The sequence below is a fragment of the Haliaeetus albicilla genome, chromosome W (assembly GCF_947461875.1).
Source record: "Haliaeetus albicilla chromosome W, bHalAlb1.1, whole genome shotgun sequence".
Lineage (NCBI taxonomy): Eukaryota > Metazoa > Chordata > Aves > Accipitriformes > Accipitridae > Haliaeetus > Haliaeetus albicilla.
The window spans coordinates 40699731-40714784 of record NC_091515.1 but is presented as its reverse complement, the minus strand read 5'-3'; the positions used below and the strand labels follow the sequence as shown (position 1 = coordinate 40714784).

The window sequence follows — 15054 nt, the reverse complement described above, 5'->3', positions numbered from 1 at the left end:
GTGACCATAAAACCCAAAGATCATATGTAAGCAATTGTTAGTTATATGGGGTGAGGTGGGTTAACCCTGGCTGGACACCAGGTGCCCACCAAAGCCACTCTATCACTCCCCCATCCTCAGCTGGACAGGGGAGAGAAAATATAACAAAGGGCTCGTGGGTCGAGATAAGGACAGGGAGAGATCACTCAACCAATTACCGTCACGGGCAAAACAGACTCAACTTGGGGAAAATTAACTTAATTTATTGCCAATCAACCAGAGTAGGGTAATGAGAAATAAAACCAAATCTCAAAACACCTCCCCTCCACCCCTCCCTTCTTCCCGGGCACAACTTCACTCCCGGATTCTCTACCTACCCCACCCCAGCGGCGCAGGGGGACGGGGAATGGGGGTTACGGTCAGATCATCACACGTTATCTCTGCCGCTTCGTCCTCTTCAGGAGCAGGACTCCTCACACTCTTCCCCTGCTCCAGCGTGGGGTCCCACCCACGGGAGACAGTCCTCCATGAACTTCTCCAATGTGGGTCCTTCCCACAGGCTGCAGTTCTTCACAAACTGCTCCAGCATGGGTCCCTTCCACAGCGTGCAGTCCTTCAGGAGCACACTGCTCCAGTGTGGGTCCCCCACGGGGTCACAAGTCCTGCCAGAAAACCTGCTCCGTGGGCTCCTCTCTCCACAGATCCGCAGGTCCTGCCAGGATCCTGCTCCAGCGCGGGGTTTCCATGGGGTCACAGCCTCCTTCGGGAACCCACCTGCTCCGGCGTGGGGTCCTCCAAGGGTTGCAGGTGGATATCTGCTCCACCGTGGACCTCCATGGGCTGCAGGGGGACAGCCTGCCTCACCATGGTCTTCACCACGGGCTGCAGGGGAATCTCTGCTCTGGCACCTGGAGCACCTCCTCCCCCTCCTTCTTCACTGACCTTGGCGTCTGTAGGGTTGTTTCTCTTACATGTTCTCACTCCTCTCTCCGGCTGCCGTTTCTGTGCCCGTTGCAACTTTTTTTCCTTCTTAAAAATGTTATCACAGAGGCACTACCACTATCACTGATTGGCTTGGCCTTGGCCGACTGCAGGTCTGTCTTAGAGCCGGCTGGTATTGGCTCTGTCAGACATAGGGGAAACTTCTAGCAGCTTCTCACAGAAGCCACCCCTGTAACCCCCCTGCTACCAAAACCTTGCCACAAAAACCCAATACAGGGGAGGAGGGGAACAACACACAAGATTTTTTTATGAAAGCAAAATGTGACATTTAAATCCTCTTAGAAGAGGTAGAGAGACAGTGTTTTAATTGATGCCATCCAGATCTGCAGTACTGATGTCATACCAATTTATTGCTATTAATGATAAAACCAGATTTAGGAGCATAAGAGATTCCACCAGAAATCTAGCACTTATTGTAAACATTGTATTTATGTAATTTCTTTTTCATACTTTAATTCCCAAATTCATGAAAGGCAAATTTAGTAGCATAAAACACATCCAGTTTCACATTTGGCAATGAGAACCCCATTCTTCATAGACAACCAAAAACCTAGCAGCACATTTTCAAACATTATTACAAGTATTTCTGGATTACCCTCCCTCCAAATCCCCCCTCACTCAAAGCACCAAAAATAAAGTGCAATACCCATAAAAATGTGTCAAGAAAATAGCCACATTCTTTTCTTTGTAATAAAAAAAAGAGTACTTTTCCTCAGTCTTAACAGTGCTATACTGTGTCCATCATTTTGGGTTCTTCATCTTTTTGTAGCATTGAGTTTAAGTTGCAGACACTTCTGTTTATGCAACCTTGTAGATCATTTGCATCCTGCAACAAATGAAGAATTGAAAGCTTAATCTCAATACATACATACACTTACAGAGAACTAAGTCAAGCTCTTTATTTTGTCTGTCTTGAGATAAGTTTGTAATAAAATATAGTTTGTTAAAAAAAAAAAACCCAGACAGTATTATCATAATGTGAATGTCAAGAAGCTTCTTTAAATTTAGCTAGCGTACTATCACCTTATCGTGCATTTACTTAGGGTTCAGTTACCAGATCTTACCAAACAGGTACCTTGACCGAATTTATTTCCAAGTACATTAAATTGTGTCTCTTTCCCCAACATCCAGCTTTTAAAAGCCTTTAAAATTTTCTCTTCAGCCCAAGATGTGATCATCACTAACACTGAAACCAAAGACCCCAGTGTTCCAAGATAAAGATAAAAACAAGGGCAGACTATCATAACACAGTGTAAATTTTCCTTAGACTTGACTACCTGTAGGTTTCCATTAATGGGATCAGTAATTTTCAGTTGAAAGCTCATTTCGCCTCCTGTGATACAAAATATATTTAATTCTAGCACCTGAACAGGTTAATGATGCAGTTTTCCATTTAGCACAATTATTCAAGGGCACTGAACTAACATATGCCTTTTGATACTATAAATTGTGAGAGCTTTGAGAAACAATCTTGCGTATTGATAATAGTACACGTTAGAACTGACAGTGCTCTAAGTATAGAGAGGCCTATTCCTAGATCTCAAAAAGTACATCTTCTCAAGAGTGTAGCAAAAATCTATTCCTAATAGAGTTGTTATATGCATTTCTGGAAATAAAAAGCCTACCTGTGACAAAGACTCCAGTCCTACAATACCAGTATAGACACTAGGATTCTGTACTGACATAGCTTGAAACCCTTGAGACTGTGAACAGATTCTCACTCTTGATTTGAATGCTTCAAGCTCAGTTTTAAAAGCTTCCAAATAGCCTTCTTCCCCTGCCTGTAAAAAGAAGAGTGAAATATTTTTCATCTCAGCCAGATTTACTTCTAGTTGTAAGCATACATACTGCTGAGGGAAAATAATGGAAGATTGGCGAGGAGGATTGTAAACACGCTCAAGTGACTTGCAGCTGGGGTGTAGAAAAACACATATATCATACTAATTGTTGTTTAGTCTCGTGTGCTTGACAAGTAGAACATCTGTGTTTAGATAACACAGGCCTGTCATAGACTCAGAGGCACCCTGTCAAACATGCTTGAGATTCCTGCCCTGCTGTGGGAAAGATCAAAGCACAGTGGTAAAATACACCTGCACAAATCCTTGAAAAGCAGGTGAAAACAGCAGGTTCGGAGATCCTCAAGCAAGGACCAAGCTCTGTGGTGGCTGTGTTTGCACTTGTGTGCCTCCGCCCGGGTGCTGCTTTGGGGAGCCCCTGGTTGGCGAGGTAACGAAAATAAATTTACTCTTTGCATTTCATCTGTGGTTTTGTGGTTGTTCCTGTGCCCTGTCTGTGCTGACTCACACAACTGCTAAAAAGAAATTCTGCAGTAATGCATATTATACTCATTGAAGGATAATGGTTTGGACAAGTCAATAACAATATTAGCACCAATCAGCTTAAAAAGAAGATTCAGGTATGCTGGTTTTTGTTGTTTTGTTTTGTTTTAAAGAGAGACTTTAACATTTGATGAGTATAGGAACTGAGTTATTCATTCATCTGAGAACATGTAAGAACAAAAATATAATTTTAACCCTTCCTTTATTCCATCTCAGAAGCCAATACCCTTAAGAGAAAAGGTACTCATGGCAGCACTCAATTCAAAAGCAAAGCATGAATCAAAGTGGGTGTCAACTTAAGTCCTTATGGCAGCATTAAGATCAGCATGACTTGATTCTTCAGTGTTGTATAACTTAATATAGAACCTGCATCAAACCGCAGCTTCAGTCTTCTCGCATCTCTCTCTCCCTCTCCCTCTCAGCGTTCCAGAGCTAACTATGACTGACTAAAGAGAAACAGACTCCAAATTGGGCCCTGCCATGAACTGCATAGAGAGGCATTATGATAAGTGAAATAGGACACTCAGTCCTTAGACACATTCATGTTTGCTGCTGTAATTTAGGTGGCACTTCACTATTCCACACTCCTGTAGTTCCCATGCTATGTTCTGCTTTCCCTCTGGCCTAACAAGAATCCATGGAACTTCCATTCTCAAGATCAGAATTACACAAAACATTCATCCTAGAATGAACTGCCAACAAAACAACACTTCCCCATAAGCTTGATTCAGTCAGTAACATTTTTAACCTCCAACTGTCAGGAAGAAAGCTCCTTCAGAACACTGCTCCCTTGCAAGGGTATCAAGAGTTTCTCTCAGTGTTATACAAGTTCTGACTTACTTTGGCTTTTTGGAAAAATAGACGAAAACAGCCTCTTGGATCCACATTACAACTTCTGGCTATTTCTATAATAAACTGCATCACAACTGCTTGGTGTGCTATTTGTTCCATCAGAGCTCTTTTCTGAAAAGAGAAATTATATAATTACAGAAAATATCTTTAAAAGTATAACTCCATCTAAAATTCAGCAACATCTTTGCATTTGATTCCTAAAGAGAAAAGAACTGATGCTGACAGAAGCAAAGGGACTGTTAATTAGCTGAGACTAGATCTAATGTGGTAATGTGTTTTGGAGGCTTCCTTCAATAAGATAACATGGACATGGGAAGACGGGGAGAAGAGTAATTAAATGGCTCATCAATTTGGACAGCTTTTCTGTAGTGTAACTGGGAAACTGCATACTTTTAAGCAGTTTAAAGGTCTTGCTAGTACCTGTTCAGCTTCTAGATGAAAACACCATAAGATGAGATATTTAGCTGTTTCTTCACATACAAGATACGGGTGGTCAGACAAAAATCTTTGACTGTCATCCCATCTGCCCAGCATACCTGATTAAAAAAAACCCAATGGCATGAATTAACACATTCAATATGGAGAAGTGATTTAATGCAGTGAAGACGTTATTCAAATTTACATACTACTACAATCACCTTCACACTTCATTGTTACCTCAGAAGAACAGCATGCAAATAAAACTGAACTCAATTTTTTTGTTGTTTTTAAAACACCTCCCAATGCTGAAAGAGCATTACCAATAAGGTATGCTCAGACTGTAAAGATACTGAAATATAGTTAGCTGCTACTGTTAAGATCTTATTTTTATTGTATCTCTGGCAGTGTTAAAAACAGATTAACTGTAAATGGTTTTCACATACTGTAACAAAGTAGTATCTATACCTATTTGTTAAGAATTTGATAGTATAACTAAGTTGATGGATGGAGATTTACAATCAGTGATTTTTGACAGAAAAGTTCTTTAAGTGCTTGCAAGTAAGACAAATAGAAATGAAAGCATAATCATATTCTAAAATGAATATGCTTCTGACATGGTTTGCTAGGTTTTAGGAAATATAAAGCTATTTTTATAATCAAGTTCAAGCATTAAGGTCAAAACAGGAGAGCCAACTCAGTGGTTGAAAGTTAACTAGAAGAATGAATGGTAGTAAATAGCATGAAACTACCTTCATGGAAAAAGCTGGAAGTTGAAAGTTAGAACTCAAAATTCAAGAAGTGAATACATATTAGTGATATTTTACTGCTTGCCAGTACTAGATACAAAGTTTTACCCTTCTATCACTCATATAAATATATCTTTAAAAATAAAAGATTGGTTCCATCTCTGCATAGTCTTAACAGCTGTTTTGCAGATATTTACCTTTTATCATTCATCCCCCTCATGGATTAACAGACAGCAAAACCCCAGCTATTTATAGGAGGCAGGTACAGACAGTCCCAGGCACTTTTACATGCAGGAATTGCATCTCCATTAATGCTCCTATCATTTCCCATGGAACAGCAGAAAAAGTTGCTAGAATTTTAATTTTCATGACTTGAAAAACTTTTTCAGTTCTATGTTGACTCAAGTTCTCACTGATCATAGGAACCAACAGGCTTCTGTGATTTACAGTTTCCTTTACTTTGAAATGGTTATTTGTTACAATGCCACATCTCCTGTCCTGAGAAACAAGAATCTAGATGCTCTCCTTGCTAGCTGTTTCATTTGTTAGCATCCATTTTGCATAATAATAATAATGAAAAAAAATAAATAGACCTACACAAATTCTACAGGAGGTTAAACTGCAAAATGTTGGAAGCAACATACTTACCAAAGTATCTAATCTTTTGTTCATGCTTCTGTATAAATGATTTGGATATATCTTCATCGTCTACTTCTTTTCTTTTATATTGACTAATAAAACTCTAAAGATGAGAAAAAACTATCATAGAATCTCCACATATACCTTTTTTGAACTATAGGATTATTTTAATTTATTATTTTTTAAAGGGCAATGTTCTAGTTTTAAGCATAGCCCAGCAAACACATATGTACCCAACACTTAATGTACCCAAGAAGGTTATTTACCAAAACACAGCTTGTCTAATTAATAATAGGGTGAAAAATGCCTTATCATATTCTTCTTCTGAGCAATAATCTACCTCAAAGTTCTACACACTAGTAGGAACTTACTGATCTATAAACAATGAGAAACATCTACACCATCTAGCCCTGATGAAGCTAACTCAGCGGAATTATGAAAAACGATGCATTAACAGTTCATATTCAAGTTAAGTGCTGAAAACAAAACTGGGATTTACTATGAAGACAGTCTGTGCTAAAATAATCTGTATTAAGAAATTCACATTAGAGGCAAATTGTGCATGTTCAAATGTGAGAATTTGGCATAACAAAGAAGCAAACTTCATGTGAAGAACTATTGCTCATCCTTGTTTTTGGCAACAGTTGCTATAAGGGACAAATATAAGTTCTGATTCCCAATTAAAGGAGAAGTGTCATACACATTTGTGATATCAATGCAACATGTCCCCTTTCATAGGGCAAAATAAGAAAGAAAAACATTCAACACATTAAAATAAGCACTATATTAGATATAGAAAACACTCAATATGAGAAATAAATGGAATAAAAAAAGGCTTATAATTGTTTTCATACGCATTTATACATGTCATACCTTATTAAATACCTCCTTACTAAAAGAATCTGTATTCCATAGATTCTGTCTTTCCCTCTGTATTAGCACTTCTTCTTTTCTTCTCCACTCTTCCTCTCTATGTCTCAGTTCTGAAGCTTCAGTCTGTGCTTTAGCATATTCCTGATCCATGGATTCTGAATTATGCAGTGCTAAACTACCAAGTTTCTGCTGGGCTTCTGCTAGATTCCATTTGGATTCTACAGAGCTCTTCACAAACTCTTTTTGGTTTTGACAGATTAATTCAATCCCTTGACCATAGGTCTGTGTGGAAAACAAAACATGCTGTTTATGGAAGGAAAACTGATAGAATTTATGAAGCATATAGAAACAGAACGCTTTGACTCCCAAATAGAACAATGAGATGGAAGGCATCTTAAAAGCAATATTATTCACAACAGTGACTAAACATGATACTGTGCAGCTAGATGATTTTTAAAGGAAACTTCTACTTCAAGCTTTCTAAACTTAATTGAAAGATATTTACAGAATCACGGATCAAGTATTGTCACCAGTAATACAATCCTCAGACTGCATATCATAAAATTCTTTTGTAGATTAAAGGATTTTCCTCATTCCCCTCTGGCTATCTTTATTCTGCAAAATTAACAATAGCCAAAATAGCAGAATACTTGTAAGACATACTTCTGAGAAGAAAGCATCTGCTTTATGATGTCAAATCATAACAATAGAGTAACTATTACTACCTACCATCCAGCATGGATTAATATTACTGTGGTGGGTTGACCTTGGCTGGCTGCCAGGTGCCCACCAAGCCACTCACTCATTCCCCCTCCTCAGCAGGACAAGGGAAGAAAATAAGATGAAAAAAAGCTCGTGGGTCGAGATAAAGACAGGAAGATTGCTCACCAATTACCGTCATGGGCAAAACAGACTCAACTTGGAGAAGATTAATTTAATTTATTGCCAATTAAAAATAGAGTAAGATGGTGAGAAACAAAGACAAAACTGAAGACACATTCCCCTCCCACTTCCCAAGCTCAACTTCACTCTATTGTTCCTGACTCTTCTGTCTCCTCCTCCCTGTCCTGAGCGGCGGTGGGGCAATGGGGAATGGGGGTTGCAGTCAGTTTGTAACAGTTCCTCTCTGGCGCTCCTTCCTCCTCACGCTTTTCCCCTGCTCCAGCGTGGGGTCCTTCCCACGGGCTGCATTTCTTCAAGAACTGCTCCAGTATGGTTCTGTTCCATGGGGTACAGTCCTTCAGGAAAAGACTGCTCAAACATGGGTCCCCCATGAGCTGCAGCTCCTGCCAGGACCCTGCTCCAGCATGGACTCTCCACCAGCTGCAACTTCCTTCAGAGCACATCCACCTGCTCCAGTACGGTGTCCTCCATGGGCTGCATCCAGCATGGTCCTCTCCATGAGCTGCAGGGAATACCTGCTCTGGCATGTGGTCCTCTCCATGGGTTGCTAGGGGACAACCTGCATCATGGTCTTCTCCACGGGCTGCAGGGCAATCTCTGCTCTGGTGCCTGGAGCACCTCCTCCTCCTCTTTCTTCTCTGACCTTGATGTCTTCAAGGTTGTTTCTCTCACATTTTTTCCTCGGTCCTCTCTCTCACAACTGCTACACAGTAATTTTTTGCCCTTTCTTAAATATGTTTTCACAGACGTGCCACCAGCTTCGCTGATTGGCTCAGCTTTGGCCTGCAGTGGGTCCATTTTGGAGCTGGCTGGAACTGGCTCTGTCTGACATGAGGGCAGCCCCTGGTTTCTTCTCAGAGGCCACTCCTGCAGCCCTCCTGCTACCAAAATCTTGCCACATAAACCCAATACAATTACTCAATGCATGTTCTAGCATCTTAGCCTGGACTATCAGTGAAAGTGGAATTTAAGCTATGAATTAGTTGAGGCACAACATAAGCATCTCTTTCCTTCTACCAAATATATTGAGAGGGTCACTAACAGCTAGGAGATAGAAGTGATTTCTTAAACCACAGAATTTATATTGCTTACAGATGTAGACTAGAAAATCAGCAATTTAAGAATTTTTTCTCTCTCTAAACCATCTACAAGCTACAAAGGGGATGCAGGCTCTCTCTTCACAAAGAGCCACATGGACAAGACAAGGGGCAATGGGTACAAGTTACACCGGGAGAGATTTCATCTCGATACAAGAAAGAAATTTTTTACAGTGAGAAAAATCAACCACTGGTACAACCTCCCCAGGGATGCGTTAGAGTCCCCATCACTGGAAGTTTTCAAGATGCGATGGACAGGGTGCTAGATAATCTCATCTAGGCTCCCTTTCCCATGATAGGTTGGACCACATGATCTTTTGAGGTTCCTTCCAACCTGGGCTGTTCTATAATTCTATGATCTGTTCTGCCCTCCCACCAGAAGTGAGAAATAAAATGTGTGTATTAGCTTCTCAGCCTTCCAGTGCAATATTCTGAAGTTAGTGATGGTGACCATCTTCAGCAGAGGGATAGGAAGGACACTAAGTTGCGAGAGCTTATCTGGAGGAAACTTCGAATCATAGAATTGTTTAGGTTGGAAAAGACCTTTAAGATCATTGAGTCCAACCATCAACCTAACACCACCATGCCCACTAAACCATGTCCTGAAGTGCCACATCTACGCGTTTTTTGAACACCTCCAGGGATGGTGACTCAACCACTTCCCTAGGCAGCCTGTTCCAATGCCTGACAACCCTTTCGGTGAAGACATTTTTCCTAATATCCAATCTAAACCTCCCCTGCCACAACTTGAGGCCATTTCCTCTCGTCCTATCTCCAGCCACCTGGCAGAAGAGACCAGCACCCACCTCACTACAACCTCCTTTCAGGTAGTTGTAGAGAGCTATAAGGTCTCCCCTCAGCCTCCTTTTTGCCAGACTAAACAACCCCAGTTCCCTCAGCCGCTCCTCATAAGACTTGTGCTCCAGGCCCTTCACCACCTTCATTGCCCTTCTCTGGACACGCTCCAACACCTCAATGTCTTTCCTGTAGTGAGGGGCCCAAAACTGAACACAGTACTCAAGGTGCAGCCTCACCAGTGCTGAATACAGGGGAACAATCACTTCCCTGCTCCTGCTGGCCACACTATTTCTGATACAGGCCAGGATGCCGTTGGCCGCCTTGGCCACCTGGGCACACTGCCAGCTCATATTCAGCTGGCTGTCGACCAGCACCCCCAGGTCTTTCTCTGCCAGGCAGCTTTCCAGCCACTCTTCCCCAAGCCTGTAGCGTTGCATGGGGTTGTTGTGACTGAAGTGCGGGACCCGGCACTTGGCCTTGTTGAACCTCATACAATTGGCCTCGGCCCATCGATCCAGCCTGTCCAGATCCCTCTGTAGACCCTTCCTACCCTCGAGCAGATCAATCCTCCCTCCCAACTTGGTGTCATCTGCAAACTGACTGAGGGTGCACTCAATCCCCTCATCCAATCATTGATAAAGATATTAAAGAGAACTTGCCCCAAAACTGAGCCCTGGGGAACACCACTCGTGACCCCCCGACAACTGGATTTGACTCCATTCACCACAACCCTCTGGGCTCGTCCATCCAGCCAGTTTTTTTACCCAGCGAAGAGTACACTTGTCTAAGCCATGGGCCGCCAGCTTCTCAAGGAGTATGCCAGGAGAGACAGTGTCAAAGGCTTTACTGAAGTCCAGGTAAACAACATCCACAGCCTTTCCCTCATCCACTAGGCAGGTCACCTGGTCATAGAAGGAGATCAGCTTGGTCAAGCAGGGCCTGCCTTTCATGAACCCATGCTGGCTGGGCCTGATCCCCTGGTTGTCCTGCACATGCCATGTGAGCGCACTCAAGATGAACCGCTCCATAATCTTCCCCAGTACCGAGGTCAGGCTCACAGGCCTGTAGTTCCCCGGGTCCTCCCGCCGACCCTTCTTGTAAATGGGCATCACATTGGCAAGCTTCCAGTCTTCTGGGACCTCCCCTGTTGACCAGGACTGCTGATAAATGATGGAGAGTGGCTTGGCAAGCTCCTCCGCCAGCTCCCTCAGTACTCTCGGATGGATCCCATCTGGTCCCATAGACTTGTGAGTGTCCAGATGGCGTAGTAGGTCACTATTTCCTCCTGGATTATGGGGGGTATATTCTGCTCTCCGTCCCTGCCTTCCAGCTCAGGGGGCTGAGTACCCTGAGGATAACTGGTCTCACTATTAAAGACTGAGGCAAAGAAGGCATTAAGTATCTCAGCCTTTTCCTCATCTCTGGTGGCAATGTTCCCCTCTGTATCCAATAAAGGATAGATATTCTCTCCTTGGCTCTCTTTTTATTGTTAACATATTTGTAAAAACATTTTTTGTTGTCTCTTACGACAGTGGCCAGATTGAGTTCTAGCTGAGCTTTTGCCTTTCTAATTTCCTCTCTGTATGACCTAACAAGATCCCTGTACTCCTCCTGGGTTGCCTGCCCTTTCTTCCAAAGATGATAAACTCTCCTTTTTTTCTTGAGTCCTAGAAAAAGCTCCCTGTTCAGCCAGGCCGGTCATCTTCCTCGGCAGTTCGTCTTGCGGCGCATGGGAATAGCCTGGTCCTGAGCCATTAAGATTTCCTTCTTGAAGAATGTCCAGCCTTCCTGGACCCCTTTGCCCTTCAGGACTGTCTCCCAAGGGACTCTCTCAACCAATGTCTGGAAAAGGCCAAAGTTTGCCCTCCGGAAGTCCATAGTGGTGGTTTTACTGACCACCTTCCTTGCCTCACCAAGAATTGAGAATTCTATCATTTCATGGTCGCTAAGCCCGAGACGGCCTCTGACCATCACACCTCCCACCAGTCCTTCCCTGTTTGTAAACAGCAGATCTAGCAAGGCTCCTCCCCAGTAGGCTCACCTACCAGCTGTGTCAGGAGGTTATCTTCCACACACCCCAGGAACCTCTTAGACTGCTTACTCTCTGCTGTGTCGTATTTCCAGCAGACGTCCAGAAAGTTGAAGTCCCCCACGAGAACAAGGGCACACAATTCTGAGACTACTGCCAGCCGCTTGTAGAATGATTCATCTGTCTCCTCAACCTGATTGGGTGGTCTATAACAGACTCCCAGCACAATATCTGCCTTGTTGGCCTTCCCTCTCATCCTTACCCACAAGCACTCAACCTTGTCATCACAATCGTGTAGCTCTGTACAATCGAAACACTCCCTAACATAGAGAGCCACCCCACCACCTCTCCTTCCTTGCCTATCCCTTCTGAAGAGCTTATAGACATCCATTGCAGCACTCCAGTCATGGGAGTCATCCCACCATGTTTCTGTGGTGGCAACTAAGTCATAGCTATCCTGCTGCACAATGGCTTCCAGCTCCTCCTGTTTATTGCCCATGCTGTGTGCATTGGCATAGATGCACTTGAGCTGGGCTGTCTATTCCACCCCCAGCATTGGCATGCTGCCCCCAGGCTCATCTCTGGTGAGCCTAGGTTTATCCCCCTCCCCCTTCAAACCTAGTTTAAAGCCCTCTCTATGAGCCCTGCCATCTCATGAGTGAGAATCCTTTTCCCCCTTTGAGATAGCTGGACTCCATCTGTCGCCAGCAGGCCTGGTGCCGTGTAAACCTCCCCATGACCAAAATCCCAAAATTCCACCGATGGCACCAGCCTCTGAGCCACGTATTAATCAGGTGTGTTTTCCTGTTCCTTTCAGTATATTTCCCTGCCACTGAAGGGATTGAGGAAAACACTACCTGTGCTCCCGATCCTTCCACTAATTGCCCCAGTGCCCTGAAATCCCTTTTGATTGCCTTTGGATTTCTCCCTGCAATCTCATCACTGCCAGCCTGCACAACTAATAGCAGGTAATAATCAGAGGGCCAAACCAGACCAGGGAGTTTCCTGGTAATGTCTTTTACCCAGGCCCCAGGGAGGCAGCAGACTTCCCTGTGGGATGGGTCAGGTCTGCATATTGGGCCCTCTGTCCCTCTCAGAAGGGAATTGCCTACGACAATTACCCTCCTTTTTCTTTTTTCAGAGGCTGTCAGAATGCATGGGACTGACTGACTCAGCCTAGGCACCCTCCTGGATAGGCCTTCATCTACACCCTGATCTTCATTGGCCTGGTCCTCAAGTTCCAGAGCCCCATACCTGTTGTGTAGGGGCAACTGGGAAGGTGAGGGAGACCGGGAGGGGATTCGCCTGCCTCCCCGAGCAGGGACCTGTATCCGTTCCCCTCCATCTCTTAGGTCCCCTCCTGCCAGGTAAACGTAGGTACCAGCTGGAGATGCAATCTTGAAAGGAATTACTCCACACCAGAGCAGCTACACCCCCATACTAAAGCAGGCATGCTCTCAAATGGCCTGCAACCCATGGAGGAACCCATGCTAGAACAGAGGAAAATGAGTAAGTAGCAAGGAGCTGCAGAAAGAAACCATTATGCAGATGACCCCAACCTCCCTTGTGCCACCTGTCACCAGGTCATAACCCAGCAAAAACAAGGCAAGTTGAGACTAGGAAGCAGGGAGGTGTTTGATTGAAGTTGAACCTGGGGAAGGGGGAAGAAAAGGTGTTTCCCTGTTTGTTTAATTGTGGGATTTCCCCCCCCGCTCAATACCTGAATCAGTAATTGAGTTTGTATCAGTTGGCAATAAATTAAATGAAATAAAATTCCCTGAGTCGAGACTGTTTTGCCTGTGACAGTGGGCTGGTAACAAATTCCAATATTACCTATAGCATTACTACACAAGTCCTTTCTGACACATCCAAGGACAGCTAAACAGATCCAGGATAAGCATGCACTCACTTATGCATGCCTGTTTAAACCCCCACCCCCAATGCACCAGACTCAGTGATTATTTAAGAGAAAAAAAAAGTTTAATCATTTTTTCTGACTCACATCTTTGCACCTCTTCAGTGGTTTTGATGTCAGATACAGAAAACCCTGTGGTAGATTAGAAAGTCCTGTTTTAAATTAAGTTAGTTAGCCAAGCTCATTCTGAGCTTTTCTATTCTTCCTGTTTAATGGTGCCTCACCTGGAGCACCAGTTCTGATCCTTTCTATTCTTCCTGATTGATGGTGCAACCCTCTTGGCAGGAAAATGAACTGCTGACCCAAAACAGAGCGACTTAGCGGTCAAAGCGAGGAGGGGATACCTCCTCAAACGACCACCGAAGACCACCCGAGACCCCCACGCATGCGGAGAAGGCATCTGATGTGTCATGGTTACGTAATCCTATACATATGCATTAGATAGTTTGAATACATATTAGGTGGGAGTAGTTTAATAAATTAGATGCAATTGTTACTGTATAAAAGGGACACACCTGAGGAATCTGGTGTGCTTGATTTGTGGAAAGTCCACCGAGCACCCTGCGCAGAATAAAGCAATATCTCTCCCGAGTGTGTGAGATTGGTCTATTGCACGCCAGGTAACGAATCCGCTTTTAGGACAACAGTTTTCGCAACCCAGATGGGACTGCCATGACACCTTGCCCGGATCAACTTGCCAGCCACCAGCGGGGAGACGCTGCTCTCCGGACTCCAGTGCGCACCGACCTTTTGATCAGGGACTCCAAGAGTATTCTCCCCAGCCGGAGGTGGTAAGTGACACAACGGTGCAACGCTTGCTAAAAGAGATATTACTAGTTTGAAGTATAATTGGTGTAACTGGTATATCGTATGCGTTTGACAGTGACGACTGGAGTATATGATATTACGGTATTTGCATCCATAGGAGAAGTTAGTCATATACGATTGACAGCAGTGACTGGAGTATATGAAATCTTGGTTGAGAATGATCTTTCTGGGGAGGAATCTGGGCGCCCAGGAGTCAGCAGAAACTCCTCGTTCCCCATTAGGTTGTATTTTAAAACATTGGGGCAAGTTTGGAGGGGATCCCCTAACAAAAAAGAAGCTGACAGAGTACTATACTCAGTGGTGGCCAAAATATAAATTGGATGATGGGGAAAAGTGGCCAGAAAAGGGATTGTTGAACTATAATACAATTCTGCAATTAATGTTGTTTTGTAGAAGATTGGATAAATGGGATGAGGTGCTGTATGCTGATTTTTTTTCTCATTAAGGAACAATCATGAAATACAGAAAAAATGTAATTTGTTAACTTCTGATTCAAATGTAATGATGATGATGGAGGATATTAAGAAGGCACCAAGGTGTTGTTCTGCTTGTAGTATTGGGAAAAGGTGCCTAAAACTGGAAGATGAGAAGGAGGATATCCAGATGTTAGTAGCACCAGAAGAAAAAAAAAAAT

General features: G+C 43.5%; 1 protein-coding gene across 2 annotated transcripts; it reads right to left on the bottom strand.

Annotated features, from left to right (window-relative positions):
* Positions 1 to 1391: 1391 nt before the first annotated feature.
* LOC138683301 (hsp90 co-chaperone Cdc37-like 1) lies at positions 1392 to 14057 on the bottom strand. Of its 2 annotated transcripts, XM_069774926.1 has the most exons (7): positions 13680 to 14057; positions 6851 to 7132; positions 5987 to 6080; positions 4593 to 4708; positions 4161 to 4283; positions 2607 to 2762; positions 1392 to 1807 (listed from the first exon to the last, which is right to left on the bottom strand). In XM_069774926.1, exons 2-7 carry the CDS (start codon positions 6998 to 7000, stop codon positions 1709 to 1711), a joined length of 738 nt encoding a protein of 245 aa, XP_069631027.1. In that variant the 5' UTR covers positions 7001 to 7132; positions 13680 to 14057; the 3' UTR covers positions 1392 to 1708. The 2 variants fall into 2 exon arrangements, with proteins under 2 accessions (XP_069631027.1, XP_069631026.1); XM_069774925.1 differs by lacking the exon at positions 13680 to 14057 and having other exon boundaries at positions 6851 to 10248.
* Between the last annotated feature and the right edge of the window lie 997 nt (positions 14058 to 15054).